The following is a 14,976-nucleotide window of genomic DNA, read 5'->3' on the forward strand; positions in this document are numbered from 1 at the left end:
GGGATCTTCCTGAATCTGGGATGGAACCTGTGTCTCCTGCGTTGGCAGGCAGATTCGTTATCACTGAGCCGCCAGGGAAGCCCTGTACTTACACGTTTTTATGCTATATTTCCCAATGTTTCCCCCAATTCAATACTTCTGAAATCGAAAACATAAAAAATATATATATATATATATATATACACAAACAACGAATGACTTTAAAGAGCTTCTCAGGTGGCACAGTGGTAAAAAATCCATGTGCAATGCAGGAGGCGCAAGAGACACAGTTTCCATCTCTGGGTCAGGAAGATCCCCTGGAGTAGGAAATGGCATCCCGTTCCAGTATTCTTGCCTGGAAAATTCCATGGACAGAGGAGCCTGATGGGCTGCAGTCCATGGGGTCACAAAGAGTCAGACAAGACTGAGCGGACACAGACAACAACTTAAAAATGTCCCCAAGGACATTTCTCCTAATTGGAATACGGGCTTCCCATCATTACTCTGAAGGCTGTGGGGTGTTTCTGGGTGGCGTCTTTGACACCTTGGCCAGCCAAAATGGAGAGACAGTGGGCAGAGGGGCAAGGCTGGGGACCATGGAGACGGGGAAAGAGACACAGGCTGCCTCGCCCCTTGGGGTTGGCTTGGGGATGTACTGGATGGGACTCTGTCTGATGGTCGGGCCTTCGGTGGTGGGGGCTGCCACCTGGACTCTCGGGGGTTTCCTCCACGGCACCTGTACCCCCATCTATCTGGCTGCAGGAGCTGGGGGTCTCCTTTGGAGAGTGCAGCGCTGCGCTGGGTCATAACATCCTGGAGCCCATGGTGCACCTGGCCCGGTGAGTGCCGCCCTACCCCTCCCCGCCCAGAACCTCCCGGACAGCCTTTAGCTGACTCATGCGGGAGGGGAGGCCCATCTGAGGAAGCACCTGAGAAAGCACAGGGCTCAGAAGCCTGGGGAGGGAGTGAGAGCCCTTCGAGGAGTCTCCCGACTCCAGTTCCACCAGTCCTGTCAGAGGCCCCACCTCTGGGAAGTCTCCATCCCCTCTCTGAGCCTCTGTGCCCTCCCAAGCTTCCAGTGACTTCCACTGCATTTAGAATAAAATTCAGATGCCTCCCAAAGGCCCGGATAGGCTCCAGTGCCATCTCCCTGCCCCCTACCCGACCTCCTCAGTCATGAGCTTAAGCCACTCAGAGGAACCCTCCCTGACCACACCTGCTCCCACCACTATTCTGAACCTTGTTCTCTGTGTCCCTCAAAGCCCTTCTTCTTCTTCTTTTTTTTTTTTTTTCCGGCTGCAAAGAGCAACTTGAGGGATCTTAGTTCCCCGACCAGGGATCAAACCTGGGCCTTCAGAGTGAGAGCTCAGAGTCCTAACCACTGGACTGCCAGGGAAGTCCCACAAAGCCTTTCTTGGCAAACTGTCGTTTCAGAGTTTGTCCATTTTCCTGATGCTGACTGCCTTCCCCACCAGGCTGGAGCTCTAGCAGGGCCAGGTCTTTTTGGTTCATCTCCTCCCCGTTCAGTCCCTGGGTCAGAAAGATCCCCTGGAGAAGGAAATGGCAACCCACTCCAGTATTCTTGCCTGGAGAATTTCATGGGCAGAAGAATGTGGTGGACTGTAGCCCACGGGGTCGCAAAGAGTCGGACATGGCTGAGTGACTAACACTTCCTCCCTCTGGAGCCTGGCGCAAGTCGGTGTTCAATTAATGAATGAAATGAGTGAGGTGGGAGGGGTCTTAGATGACACGATATCTAGGCCCCTTCTCTGACAAAGCAACTTTCAGAGTGAGCTTGCTGAACTGCAAACCTGATCCCGTCTGATCCCTGGGACAGGAAACTGCTTGATGACTTCCTTTTGCTTTAGAATAAAAGCCCTACTTGTGGCTTCCTGGCTGGCAGAGCCCTGAATCCTCACTGCCTCCAAGGCTTCTTTCTGGCTGTTCAGTCCTTAGGCTCTGTGATTTAGGACAGTGCCAGGCACACAGGAAATACACTGTGAATAAATGAATGAACGAAGAGGCTTTACTTCACCGATGCCCCAGCTCTCTCTTGACACTAAGCCTTTGCCCTCTGCCTAGAACTCACCCTTCCCTCTTTGCTGCAAGCGGACCCTTGTCCAGTGCTCCGTCTCGGCTCCAGCACTGCTTCCTTGCACCCTAAATCCCTCCAGGATCTGGTGTGAAGTCCCTCTGTGTGCCGCCCCATTCCTGGGTCCTGGTGGCCCCTTCCCGTCTCGGTCTCCCACACTACGCAAGGCAAGACCTGCTGGCTTCACGGTCATAATCAGAGTCCCTTGCCCCTGGCACGCAGTAGGCTGCAGAGAATGCTAGGAAAGAGACAGAAAGGTGTTTCATGCCATGTGGAACACAGGGCAGGGGCAGAGCGGAAGTTCAGGGGGTCCAGCCCCCAGCTGCACCCTTGGGTCCCTCCCTGCTGTCTCTGGCAGGTGAGAAAGAGGACTGATGCCCGGGCATCTTCACGCAGGTCCCTCAAGATGCAAGAAGAGCGCCTGAAGGGCTCGCTGGTGGAGGTGGCCCCCGAGAAGCCTCCAAAGAGAGCTGGCTGCTGCTTCTGAGGTGCTGGCCTGTCTGGGGTGGGCTGGCCACCTCCCTGGCTTTCCTGTGCCTTGGCTCCTGTCCCACCCGCCTGGACACAGCAGTGACAGAGACAACTGGCTCAGAAGTTCTGGAAAACCCTCCTTGGGTCAGGACTCAGACCCCAGGGCAGAGGCTGCACTAACGCTGGCCTTTACACTCCCAGAGAGGGACTTTTCTGAGTAATAAGGTTGGTGGGGTGGGGATGGGGGGGCCAGTTAAAACTCTTTAAAGAAAGGAAAAGTCCAGAAAAAGGGCTTAAGGAAAATACACCACAGTATTGGCAAAACATCTCTAAGTGATAAAATTATAGGATAAAGGTGTGGTGGTGTTTTCCTTTTTACATGTATTTGTATTTACAGATCTTCTACGATGACTGGGTATTCCTTCTGTAGTCAGGAATAAGAATAAATCTTGAAGGGCGGGAGGGAAACTTTTAAAGAGCTTGCTTCGGTGCTGATTCCTAATTGAAATGGCCTGTTAATTGCAAAGTACTCTGTTTATTAAAGCAGTCCCACTCTTCCATGCCTGGCAAAGCTGGTGAACCTTGTCATTCTCAATGTGTCGGTTTGCAAACAGAGGGTTTCTTTCAAGCAGAATCTGATTCCTGGGCAAGAGCTGATGGCCCCTGGTATGTTCCATTCCCCTTATCTCCCTGAGCCCCAACCCCACTCTCTTTTCCCAAGATCTGCCTCTAAGGGCTCACATTTGGGGACCTCACCCCCTGCTCCACGCCATGGTGCCTCTGATGCCAACCTCGGCCTTAAGGATACACTTGTCAATTTCTGGATACACTCAAAGTGCAGCTGGGGTGTGGCTGGGGGAGCCTGGGAGCAGCAGGAAACTGGATTCAGATTATTCACAGGCTCCTCTTTGGAGTTTTTGTGAGAGTTCCCAGAATTACACAACATTCGCCTCCTGAAAGGTGGCTGTACGTTATAACCCGGGGCCGGGGATTTCAGTGCCCTTGGGGAGCTTGCTTTGAAAGCCTTAGATGGCCTCGGGTGTTGTGCTATGTCCTGTCATCAGTGTTTGCTGTAAATGTTGACTGTCACATCTTACCGTTAACCACAGAAATGCTTACCAGGTACTGTGGCCCAGAGTGGGCAGGTTGCTGAATCTGGTTCTTTGTAATCATTCAGATATTGGTGACTTCCTCCTCTGAATCAGAGGAAACCTCAGTTTCGTAGACAGACAAGCAAATTCAGTTCCAGAGACAGAGGTACAGAGAGAGAGACTGAAGGAGAAACAGGAGGGCAAGAGACAGCGGAAAGAGACAGCAGAAATAGAGACAGCGATGTAGTGAACAAATGTATGGATACCAAGGGGGAAGGGTGGTGGTGGGAGGAACTGAGAGATTGGTACTGACACCCATATACACTATTGACTAGGAACTCTACCTAATGCACGGCAGTGACCTGAATAGGAAGGAAGTCCAGAAGGGAGGGGACGTAGGATTACGTGTGGCTGATTCATTGTGCTGTGAAGTAGAAACTAACACAACACTGTCAAGCAACTGTACTCCAGTAAAAATTAATTATATATATAAAAAAAAGCCTCTGTTCTTGGTCCTTATCCCTCTGCTCAGTTCTAAAGGACTGAGCTGTCTGTCACTAGAGGCAAACAAGCAGAAGCCAGGGAACACTTGGCAAAGAGGTGAAGTGGAGAAGATTCCCGTATCAGAAGGCAGCAGAGGTTACATTAGATTCCTTTAGTGGGTCCCATCTCTAGTCAGTGCAGAACAATCCCTGTGATCAGCTGTTTCTCTTAGCAGTCTGGCTCACTGATTCTTTCTCAGCCCCTGTGTTTTCCCCCTCCCTGGGTCCTGGGAGCCCACAGCCCTCCTCCTGTTCTGAGCAGGTTTTAGGCCCTAGTGTGCTCAGAGAAAGACAGCCAGAGATAGCCAGAGACAGGAAGAGGCAGGCCGGCGTAAGTGATGCCGGGCCCTGGCTGAGAGTGGGGGGCAAGTCCTGCTGTGGCTCATGGCCCTCTCTCTGGAGTCTGGGGATCTGGCAGGCACCAGCATCTCTGTCCTACGGGCCAGCGAGTTAATGAGGCAGGTCGGCAGGGTGTGATTCCTGGGGGAGTGGTAGAGCGGATAGCGCCTCTGTCCTTTGGGGAATCTGGTACAGCAGTGGCCCCTCTGCCTGCCCCTCCCATCTCAGCTCTGTTCCCGCCCCGGGCAGCTAGCTCCTTGGAGGTGGGGTGCTAGAAGGAACGGCACCCCTGCCCAGAACCTTCTCTTAGCTTTCGCAGGCTGGATCCAGCTTCAGGGCAGAGCACAGCTGTGGAGGCGTCACCAGTCTGCCCTGGTGTCAAAGGGCTCCACGTCACCAAGCAGAGCCAAGGAACTTCCGAGCAGCACAGGCAGGTGAGGAGGCAGCAGGAGGAACTCAGGACAGACCTCAGAGTGAACTTCCAGGCAAGGGGTGAGTTCTCAGGGCATGTCCGTCAAAGGCAGGTGAGGAGGCAGCAGGAGGAACTCAGGATAGACCTCAGAGTGAACTTCCAGGCAAGGGGTGAGTTCTCAGGGCATGTCCGTCAAAGGCAGGTGAGGAGGCAGCAGGAGGAACTCAGGATAGACCTCAGAGTGAACTTCCAGGCAAGGGGTGAGTTCTCAGGGCATGTCCGTCAAAGGCAGGTGAGGAGGCAGCAGGAGGAACTCAGGATAGACCTCAGAGTGAACTTCCAGGCAAGGGGTGAGTTCTCAGGGCATGTCCGTCAAGGGGGCTCTGGTCACAACTTAGCTTGAAGCTGATGAAGAAACAGAGGGTGGGACTACGTTGATGGGTCTCGGGGTTTGGAGTGAGAAGGGGAGGGCAGGGGGATAAAATGGAGTCTGGGCAGGGGTGGCAGAAAAGAGATTTTTTGGAACTGATAATGGGCAGGATCAGAACACTAGCCATCATTTACCAAGCACTTGCTACGCTAGGCACTGTTCTGAGCATGTAACTCGTATTACCTCATTTAATCCTCACATCAGCCTCACGAGATGGGGCCTGTTATTAATCCCCATTTTACAGATAAGGAAAGTTACGCAGAGAAGATCGAGTAGATTGTAGATGGATTCCCCAGTGGCTCAGTGATAAAAAAAGAATCCGTCTGCAATGCAGGAGACGAAGGTCCGATCTCTAGGTCGGGAAGATGCCCTGGAGGAGGGCATGGCAACCCACTCTAGTACCCTTGCCTGGAGAATCCCCATGGACAGAGGAGCCTGGCAGGCTACAGTCCATAGGGTCGCAGAGAGTTGGACACAAATGAAGCGACAAGCTCGCTCACACACGTATCTAAGCAAGTGGTTGAGGGAGGCTTTAAACTCAGGCTCTAGTGACTATAAGCTTAACCCTGAAGTTATAGACCTTTCTGTAGACTACAGATCGGAGAAGGCAATGGCAACCCACTCCAGTACTCTTGCCTGGAAAATCCCATGGACGGAGGAGCCTGGTGGGCTGCAGTCCATGGGGTCGCGAAGAGTCGGACACGACTGAGCAACTTCACTTTCACTTTTCACTTTCATGCATTGGAGAAGGACATGGCAACCCACTCCAGTGTTCTTGCCTGGAGAATCCCAGGGATGGGGGAGCCTGGTGGGCTGCCGTCTACTGGCAGAGTTAGAGTCGGACACGACTGAAGCGACTTAGCATAGACTACAGATAGGGCAGCAGCAAGGTCCTTTGAGCCTTTTCTTTTCCCCATCCCTTCGCCCTTTCCCTCCCCTCCTCTCCAATCATATTTCACATCATTAGCAGGCAAGTCTGGGCCGGACGGAAGACACAAAAAAGCGATGACAAAGAACTGGAGAGTGGCATTCATCCGGGCTGTTAGGGTGTTAGGGGGTCCCTCAGTGGCATTCATCCGGGCTGTTAGGGTGTTAGGGGGTCCCTCAGTGGCATTCATCCGGGCTGTTAGGGTGTTAGGGGGTCGCTCAGTTTCTCCTTCCCCTGCAGTCCCTGGAACCAGAGTCTGAGACCTGGGGTGTCGGCAGCAGAATCTACAGCGACCTCCCCACCTACTGTCTCTTCTCAGGCAAGTGGCTGCCATGGCACCCTGAGAACAGGGAAAGCCTCTGCAGGAGGGACTCAGGGGACCCCTGGCTCTGAGCCAGCTGTAGAGGGGCTTTCCAACCCCCACTCCCTGTGCAGGAGACAAGGGGATGGAAACCAGAATCAGGATCCCACTGAACTGTCTCTTTTGCTGCTTGTTTGCCTAGTACCTGGTTCTGGGTAAATGCTCAGGAAATATTTATTTAGTTTCTGAATTAAGGGGTAAGCTGCCTTTCACTAAAGCTCTGGGGTCCTGGCCTGTCTGAGACATGCAAGACGAAGGCATCAGCCCCTGAGCCAGCTCTGGGATGACTTGACCCCGTCTCTCAGCCTGTGCGCTCTCACGCTGGGATTCCCCACATCCTCAGCAGAGGTGATGGGCTGGGTGCAGTGCAGCAGTTCCCCTACCCTGCCAGTAGGCAGCTCAGCATGGCCACTGAAGGCAGTGGTTCCCAAGCTGGTCTTTCAAAACTGCCAAAGCCCAAACCAGTCAGATCGGGTCTTTGGAGTGTGACCCATGAATTAATATTTTTTTGGCTGCACCAAGTGACATGAGGTATCTTAAATTCCCTGACCAGAGATTTGAACCCGTGCCCCCTGAAGTGGAAGCGCAGAGTCTTAACCACTGACTGCCCAGGAAGTCCCAGGATTAGTGTTATTTTGTTTTTAAACTCCTCAGCTGATCCCAATGTGCAAACATGCTTGGGAACCACTTGTTGGGGCTTTATTACTTTCTCAAAGCCCTTGCATATTCATTTTTCCACTTGAACTTCAAATTAAAACTTGCTCATTTCACAGGCAGCGTGAGGTTTTGTTTGAAAACATGTATAGTGCATATATATATTTATATACTAAATAAATATATATACTATGCTAAATATATAATAATATATATGCTATACTAAATACGTATACTACATTACATACATATACTAATAAGTATACTAAGTACAGTATACTTGTATGTATATGACACTAGTATATATGTATAGTATACACACTACATACATGTAGCATACTTCTACATGTATGTAGTACACTAAGTATATCTATATGTACTAAGTCTGCTGCTGCTAAGTCGCTTCACTCGTGTCCGACTCTGTGCGACCCCATAGACAGCAGCCCACCAGGCTCCCCCGTCCTTGGGATTCTCCAGGCACTGGAGTGGGTTGCCATTTCCTTCTCCAATGCATGAAAGTGAGAAGTGAAAGTGAAGTCGCTCAGTTGTGTCCGACTCTTCGCGACCCCATGGACTGCAGCCTACCAGGCTCCTCCGTCCAGGGGATTTTCCAGGCGAGAGTATTGGAGTGGGGTGCCATTGCCTTCTCCAATACTTAGTATAGATACTTAGTATATATAATACTTGCTATATATATATACTTAGTATAGTACATATATGTAGTGTGTATACTATATATATGTACTAGTGTCATATACATACTAGTAATATATATAGTATTACTATATATTATAATATATAATATATAGTAATATATAATATATAGTAATATACAATATTACAATATTATATATAGTATAATAATATATTATATATATAATATTATAGTAATATCATATATATAATATATAAATATAGATATATATACTATATATATACTATAATAAACATATATACTAATATATAAATATTTATCAGATTCAATTTGTACTCCCTGCAAAATTTTAGAAATACAGCAGTTATGAAGAAAATGAAAATCACCTCCATCTCGTCCTTGAGGGACATTTACTGTTGACACCTGTTTTACTTCCTTTATTTCCTCGATTCCTTATAGATGAGGCTGAGCAGCACAAGCCACACGAGCTGCACACCAGACCGTGGCACTCCCAAGTAGCAGAGTCAGGATTTGAACCCAGGGCACTGACGGGGCACTGACAGAGCCCATCCCACCAGTTGCTGAGAGGTCTGGAGGGGCTGGGGCAGGCCTGGGGCACCCACCGTGTGCAGGGGTCTGCGAAAGGAGGGAGCTCAGCAGGGAAAGAGGAAGGCGGCCCACAGGCTGGCTTCTGCGCTGTCCTCGTGGGCCTGGAGCAGCAGAATGCAGGCCAACGCCACATCCAGCGCCAGGCTCACGGCCACAGCCGAGCAACCGCTCCGACTCGTCTTTGCGGGGGTCTGTGGCCTCATCCTGCTGTTGGGGTTGCTGGCCAATGGGCTGATGCTGCTGGTGGTGGGCCGGGGCCCGGGCGCCCCCTGCCCGCTCCTCTCCTTGACCAACAGCCTCATGGTGAACATCACGCTGTCCGACCTGCTCTTCCTGGCCTGTGTGGTGCCGGTGCTCCTGCTGAGCTTCCTGCGGCAGGACTGGGGGCTGGGCCCCCCCCTCTGCCCCACCCGCCAGCCCGCCAACAGCGCCACCATGTTCTGCACCTTCTACAGCATGGTGGCCACGGCGCTCCTGAACCACGTGGCTGTGGCCCGGCCCGACCTGGCCCTCCCGTCCGGCCCGGGTGCCCGCCGGCTGCTCTGCGGGGCCATGTGGGCCCTGGGCCTCACGGCCTCGCTGCCCAACTGGCTGTTCCAGCGAGCAGTCGTGGAGGAGGGGGCCTGGGCCTGCCTCTTGCTTCTGAACCCTGCTCAGACCTCCTGCTACTTCACGCTCCTGGGAGCCCTGGCCTTCCTGCCTTGCGTGCTGGGGCTGGGCTGCTCTTTTGGTCACATGGGCTGGCTCCTGTGGACGCAGCCCCGGGGCCCTGTGGGGGAGAGCGCCCGGGAGCATCGGGAGAACACCGGGCTCATCCTCATAGTGCTGGTGGTCTTCATGCTGATGTGGGGGCCCTGCTCCGTGCTGGGCTACGTGGCGGCTGTGGGTGACCTGCCTGCCACGCCGGTGGCTTACGTGGCCTCCAGCCTCTGCACTCTCCTGGCCTACTCCAATTGCGCTGTCAGCCCCCTCCTCTGCTTCTACCTCTCTCGCCCCTTCCGGGCCAGGCTCGGGGACCTCTTTTGCAGGCCACTGGCAGCCAGGCATCCCAGGGCTGCGGGCGGAGCTGGTGTGGTGATGGAGAGTGTCCAGCCTGGACGTGATGGGGCCTCGGGAAGCCCCTGGGGCCTGGTGGGGGTCTGAGAGGTTAGGCTGATGGGAAGGCTGAAATTCAATAGAGATGGGAAGACCCCTAATGACATTAGATCCCATCCCCTCCATTTTACCAGTGGGGAGACGAAGATCCAGAGACGGGAGGCAGCCCAGCAAAGGTGATGCAGCAGTTAAATAGCAACTAGATCAAGGCACGCATTTTACCTTGGGGCTCAGATGGATACCTATGGGCTCCAGGGCTTTTTAGTTGTATAACCTGAAAAGTCCCTTAACCTCTCTATGCCTCAGTTTTCTTGTCTGGAAAGTAGAATCCTGATAGTACCCTTTACACAGGTTGTTACGAAGATAAACTTCCCGAATATACAGTGCTTAAAAGAATGCCTGGTGCTTAGTAAATGAGTATTGGTCATTACTATTATTAGTATAATCTCATTTTTGTTAATTCAGGGGCATTTGAAATGAGAGTGGGAAAGGGACTTCTAAAGGCTGAGAAGTGAGTAGCAGAATGATCTGAGGGCTGATAACCTGGGGTCCTCAATCCTGAAGGCCTGGAGATTGAATGGGCAGACTGAATAGGGGCTCGTAGTCTGGGGAGGGGGGGCCCTTCAATCTCCTCTCCCTTCTCTGCTTGCCCTCCCCCAGCTCTGCCACACACACACTTCTCAGCACACTATAGGAACCCCATGAAGTAAAGTCAAAGTGGAGCCATGAGTCTGTGAATTCCTGAACACCTTCTTCTCTGTGGTTTCTCTTCCTGATGTGGCCGGGGCAGGGACGCCTTTTGAGGCCTCTTCCTTCTCTCCAGAACCAAATGGCTTCACCTCTGCTACTCCATCCCCTCTGAGAAGTCCCAACTCCATGCCCTCCTTCAGGCCTCCTGGGGGAAAGCCTCAGGCTTTTGTGTTGGCCTGGGAACCAGGGAGATGTGTCTCTACTGAAATTCCCAAGACAGCATGTTCTGCTTGGTGACGGTGTCACAGCTAGATACACACACACACACACACAAACATGCACACACACACGCACGCACACACACCAGGGTCAAAAAGCTTAAGAAATATAGTCTCTTTGCCATAAGACTAATCAGAGCCTCAAACACCCTGACAGCCCCTGGGACTCTCTGAGAGGGGCTTGGAGCCAGCACCTTCCCAAAACCCCTGCCAGGGAACCAGTGTTCCGTGGAACACATTGTTGGGAAAGAACTCAGGAGAGAAGCTACTGTCTATAGCACAGTGAAGACACTCTCGGCGCCCTGGGGCAGCGGCTCTGAGCCTCAATTCCCCTGCCAGGCGGCGGTCTTCTCCTCCCAACCCTTTCCCATGGGTGCCCAAGGTGAGGGAAATCAGGCCACTGGTTATGGGAACTTCCTTCTTCTCGAGCTGTGACCCAACCCGGTTCCCACTCAAAGCGGATTGGAATGCAAGTCAGAGGGGCATCTAATTATAAGGATAGTGGTGAATCAGCTCTAATTTACTATAAAATCGTCAGAAGAAAGCACGTCCCAAACTTTGGTGTAATTAGTACCAGTGTCTTGTGATGTGCAGGTTGGGAATGGCTGCCTGGAGGGCTAATCCAAGAGCAAACTCTCCCAGAGAAGGGAGAGATCCCTTTTCCCTGTGATCCTGGGCCCTCATGGCCACAGGAGGCCATGTGTGGCCACAGGAGGCTTTATATGTGAACAGTGATGAGGAGGAAGGTGGTGTTTATTGCACACTGAGCGCAGCAGGTCCTGTGCATGTCACATGCTTCATATGTGCACATCTGCATGTTATTCTGGCCCTATGACAGTCCTGCAAGGGAGGAGAGACGGCCCTGTCACACAGGTGCGGCAACTCATCCTGGACACATGATCTGTGTGTTGTCTAGGCTGGGGGTCCCTAACCCCTGGGCCACTGACTGATACTAATCTGTGGCCTGTTAGGAACAGGCCTACAGAGCTGGAGGTTAGCAGTGGGTGAGCAAACAAAGCTTCATCTGTATTTACAGCCACTCCCTATCGCTCACATTACCCCTTGAGCTCGGCTTCCTGTCAGATCAGCGGTGGCATAATGAATGTAATGTGCTTGAATTATCCTGAAACCACCTCCACAACCCCGTGGAAAAACTGTCCTCCAAGAAACCGGTCCCTGGTGCCCAAAAGGTTGGGGACCAGTGGTCTAGGCTGCCCCAAGAGTCCCCCTTTGGTACCCACAGATCCTGGCCCCTCCCCCTGGTTCCGTCTTGATACCCTAGGGTGGTAGTATTTATTGCTTATTTCTCCAGAGCAGGGGTTAGAGGCCTGTGAAGGGTGCGACTGTGTGTGAGCAGGGTCTCCAAACCTGAGCAGGGCCTGGCACTAATGCTCACTCAACACTTGCTGAGAGATGAGTGAGCAAATGCAATGAAATCACTCACAGAATAATCTGATCCTGTTGCTCACCTCTCTCACCTCCTTAGTGGCTCCCTGATTGCCTCAGAGTAACACTGAAGACCTTACTGTGACCCACAAGGCCCTGCACATTCCAGATTCTCCACCCCCAAGCCCATCTCCTGCACTGTCCCCTCCTTGCTGCTTTTGGCTGCCCCCTGTGGCATGCAGGATCTTAGTTCCCTGACCAGAGATTGAACCTGTGCCCCCTGCAATGGAAGTGTGGAGTCTTAACCACTGGAGCACCAAGGAAACGCCCCCTCTTCCCTCCTTAATGCAGGTTCAACCCACTGGCTTCCTGCTGTCCTTCAAACACACCCCAGGGCCTTCTATGTGCTGCTCCTGCTCCTTGAAGCCCTCTTGCCTCAGAGACCAGTATGCCCCTCTCTCTCCTTTGCTCAGGGTTCATCTAACTGTCATCTCCTCGGAGAGGCCCCCTCCCCGACCACCTCATTTAAAATGTCACCTTGTCCCTCTCTATCCTCTTATTCTCCTTTGTGACACTTACCACCACTGGAAATCGTTATTTACCTATTCATTTATGTGCTTACTGTGTTTCCCCTGTCCTGTTGTGTGTCTGCTGTAAGCTCGACACGGAGACGGGGCCCCCATGATTCGTTCACTGCTGCATCCGCAGTGCCTAGCATGGACCCCGGCACATAGCTGTTCAGCACATTTTTGTTGAATAAAAGAGGGGAAAAAAGAGAGCGAGGAGCACCTGGACGCTCACACAGCAACATCTGTGCTATTTTTCAAAGGACAAAGGAAAACAAAGAACTTTAGTAAAAGAATCCAATTTACTTCAGTTTAAGGCAAATTCCACACAGAGACTGTCTCAGAGACGGGCACAGGACCAGACAGCATAGAAACGCCACCGTCATGCATGATGGGGAGGGAAGCAGTGTCTGCAACAGACGTGGTGTGGCCTGGTCTCCACCAGGCATGGGAGATTCAGTGGGCAGAGGAGCCCCATGCAGCAGGAGGGACTGGCATGCATGACCTGTTCCCCAGGTGGGTAAAGGCTGGGCAGCTGGGGTGGGGGCCCAGGCATGAGATCATCTTTCTCACCTTTCCCACAACAGGGGCAAGGGCTCTGGCTCAGAGGCCAGGAGCCCAAGGCTGAGGGACTAGGGTGGATATGGGGTGATGGGATGGAACAGGGTGACCCTAGAGCCAAGACGGCCTTAAAGGGCAGCACTAGTGAGGAGTGGGATGGGGGAAGCTGGACACAGGATGACTGTGGACTCTCAGACTATCAGAGCTGAAGGTAAACCCAGGGCCATCTGGTCAACCCTCTTGCCTTACAGATGTGGAAACTGAGATCCAGAAGGTAGAAAGGCCTTGCCTGGGTTCCTGCAGCCAGCAGGGGCTGGAGGCAGGGTTGAACCCAGGGATCCCCCATCCCCATGGGATAGAGGGGCAGTGTCAGAGTGCTGGAGCAGGGCTGCTTTTTGCCCAAGCTTCCAGGTGGGTGGTAAAGGATTGCACCCCAAGGACCCTGGGCAGCCTCTGGGGAAAGAAGGGGCTGTCTGAGGCCAGGAGCCAACTGCGAAGGTCTCTATGGGCCCCAGACCAGGAGAGGCCTGTGGATTTCTGTCTAGAACCAGCATCATACTGGGCTGGAGAGGCACCAGAAAGGACTCTGTGCCTGATAAGCTTCCATTCCTCGCCCACCACGCGGCCTCCATCCATTACCACCGCGTCCCCTTCATGGGTCTGTAGTACTCCCACTGCATGCAAGGGTCCCAGCGAGGGGGTCACGTGTTTGGGCATTCCTCAAAGCCCAGCAGCCTCATGGGGTTCATTGGCAACAGGGACAGGATAGATACTGAGGTGGGGGTCAGGGGGCTGGTATAGGAGTAGATACCACAGGAGCAGGGGACCTGGTGGTGGGAGGCTCAGCCCAGGCTCAGGGTGATAAAGGAGCAGACGAAGATTGCCCGGGTGGGCTGAGGGGGACCCCAATGGTCCTGATTAACATCTTCCTGGCTGGTCCAGAACCAGGCGTCGGTGAAAGAAGAGAAGGAGGGGCCCAGATCCCCAACTCCATCACCTGTACCTCCAGACTTCAGGGTGTGGGGCAGTGTGGGAGGAGTCTCCAGAAGCCCCGCCCCGCCAGCCTCCCAGGCACACGTGTTCCATAGGCTGGGCAGGGTGGACCGCAGCAGGGTCTGGGCGCCCCGCCTACCTTTCTACTGGCCTAAGCCCCAGCCATCTGAGCAGACCACATGCTCAGATGTGCGTGTGCAGCGGGGAAGCTGGGGGTGTGCGGGCCGGAGACTGTGGGGGAGAGCGAGCAGTGGCCATGGGCGGGGAGCGTGGGCGGATGCCCTGTGCCTTCATGTAGGACACCAGCTGGTCGGGGATCTCGGCCAGCACGTCACGGGCCAGGCGCGCCATGCTCAGCACGTGGTTGCCCGTGCGGTCCACGTAGTCCCTGAAGGGCACGAACTGTCCAGCAGGGGGAGGCAGGGTGAGGCCGGGTCTCCCTCTGGACACCAGGCCCCACCCCCAAATCTCCAGGCCTGGGCTCCTGTCCCACTCCTGCCCAGCCTCTGCCTGGCTTGACCCAAGCCTTCCTCAGCATAGTGATTCTCTAAAGGGTGGCATCATAGTCATTGTTCTTTCATTCACTCAAAAAATAACTTATTGAACACTGTTCATGCCAGGACACACAACTGAACAAGATTCCTTAATCTCTGATTAAGTATCTGCACCAAGCAGAGGCACTTAGCAGAACTTAGCAGACACTCAGGAAATGCTGAAGGGAATCCCTGGTTTCTGGGAAATGGACCCTGCAGGTCTCCTCCCACCTCTGCAGCAGAGTCCCTTCTGTCTCTTTGGGTTCCCTTTCTGGCCCAACACCTACAGTTCCACTCCTATGGCTTCCTCC

At 53.1% G+C, this 14,976-nt stretch overlaps 3 protein-coding genes across 3 annotated transcripts in view; 2 read left to right on the top strand and 1 right to left on the bottom strand.

Moving 5' to 3' along the window:
* Window positions 1–3,102, top strand: part of RAB44 (RAB44, member RAS oncogene family) — a 38,679-nt gene extending 35,577 nt beyond the window's left edge. Inside the window, exons 13-14 of the mRNA XM_010848736.1 lie at window positions 742–818; window positions 2,468–3,102. Coding sequence (XP_010847038.1) covers window positions 742–818; window positions 2,468–2,558 — 168 coding nt within the window. The 3' untranslated portion in view covers window positions 2,559–3,102. The remainder of the gene's footprint in view (window positions 1–741; window positions 819–2,467) is intronic.
* A 5,575-nt stretch (window positions 3,103–8,677) lies between these two features.
* On the top strand, window positions 8,678–9,706 carry LOC104995024 (galanin receptor type 3-like). Its single transcript, XM_010848737.1, has one exon. It carries the CDS (start codon window positions 8,678–8,680, stop codon window positions 9,704–9,706), a length of 1,029 nt encoding a protein of 342 aa, XP_010847039.1.
* Window positions 9,707–12,861: 3,155 nt separating this feature from the next.
* The window catches only part of CPNE5 (copine V), a 105,023-nt gene continuing 102,908 nt past the window's right edge, over window positions 12,862–14,976 (bottom strand). Inside the window, exon 21 of the mRNA XM_010848669.1 lies at window positions 12,862–14,534. Within this exon, the coding sequence (XP_010846971.1) occupies window positions 14,316–14,534 (219 nt within the window). The 3' untranslated portion in view covers window positions 12,862–14,315. The remainder of the gene's footprint in view (window positions 14,535–14,976) is intronic.

The sequence above is a fragment of the Bison bison genome, unplaced genomic scaffold, assembly GCF_000754665.1.
Source record: "Bison bison bison isolate TAMUID 2011002044 unplaced genomic scaffold, Bison_UMD1.0 scf7180017864270, whole genome shotgun sequence".
In the NCBI taxonomy this organism is placed as follows: Eukaryota; Metazoa; Chordata; class Mammalia; order Artiodactyla; family Bovidae; genus Bison; species Bison bison.

Excerpts from the sequence above, each read along its gene's own strand:
- LOC104995024 (XM_010848737.1), top strand. The coding sequence starts at position 8,678 with ATGCAGGCCAACGCCACATCCAGCGCCAGGCTCACGGCCACAGCCGAG.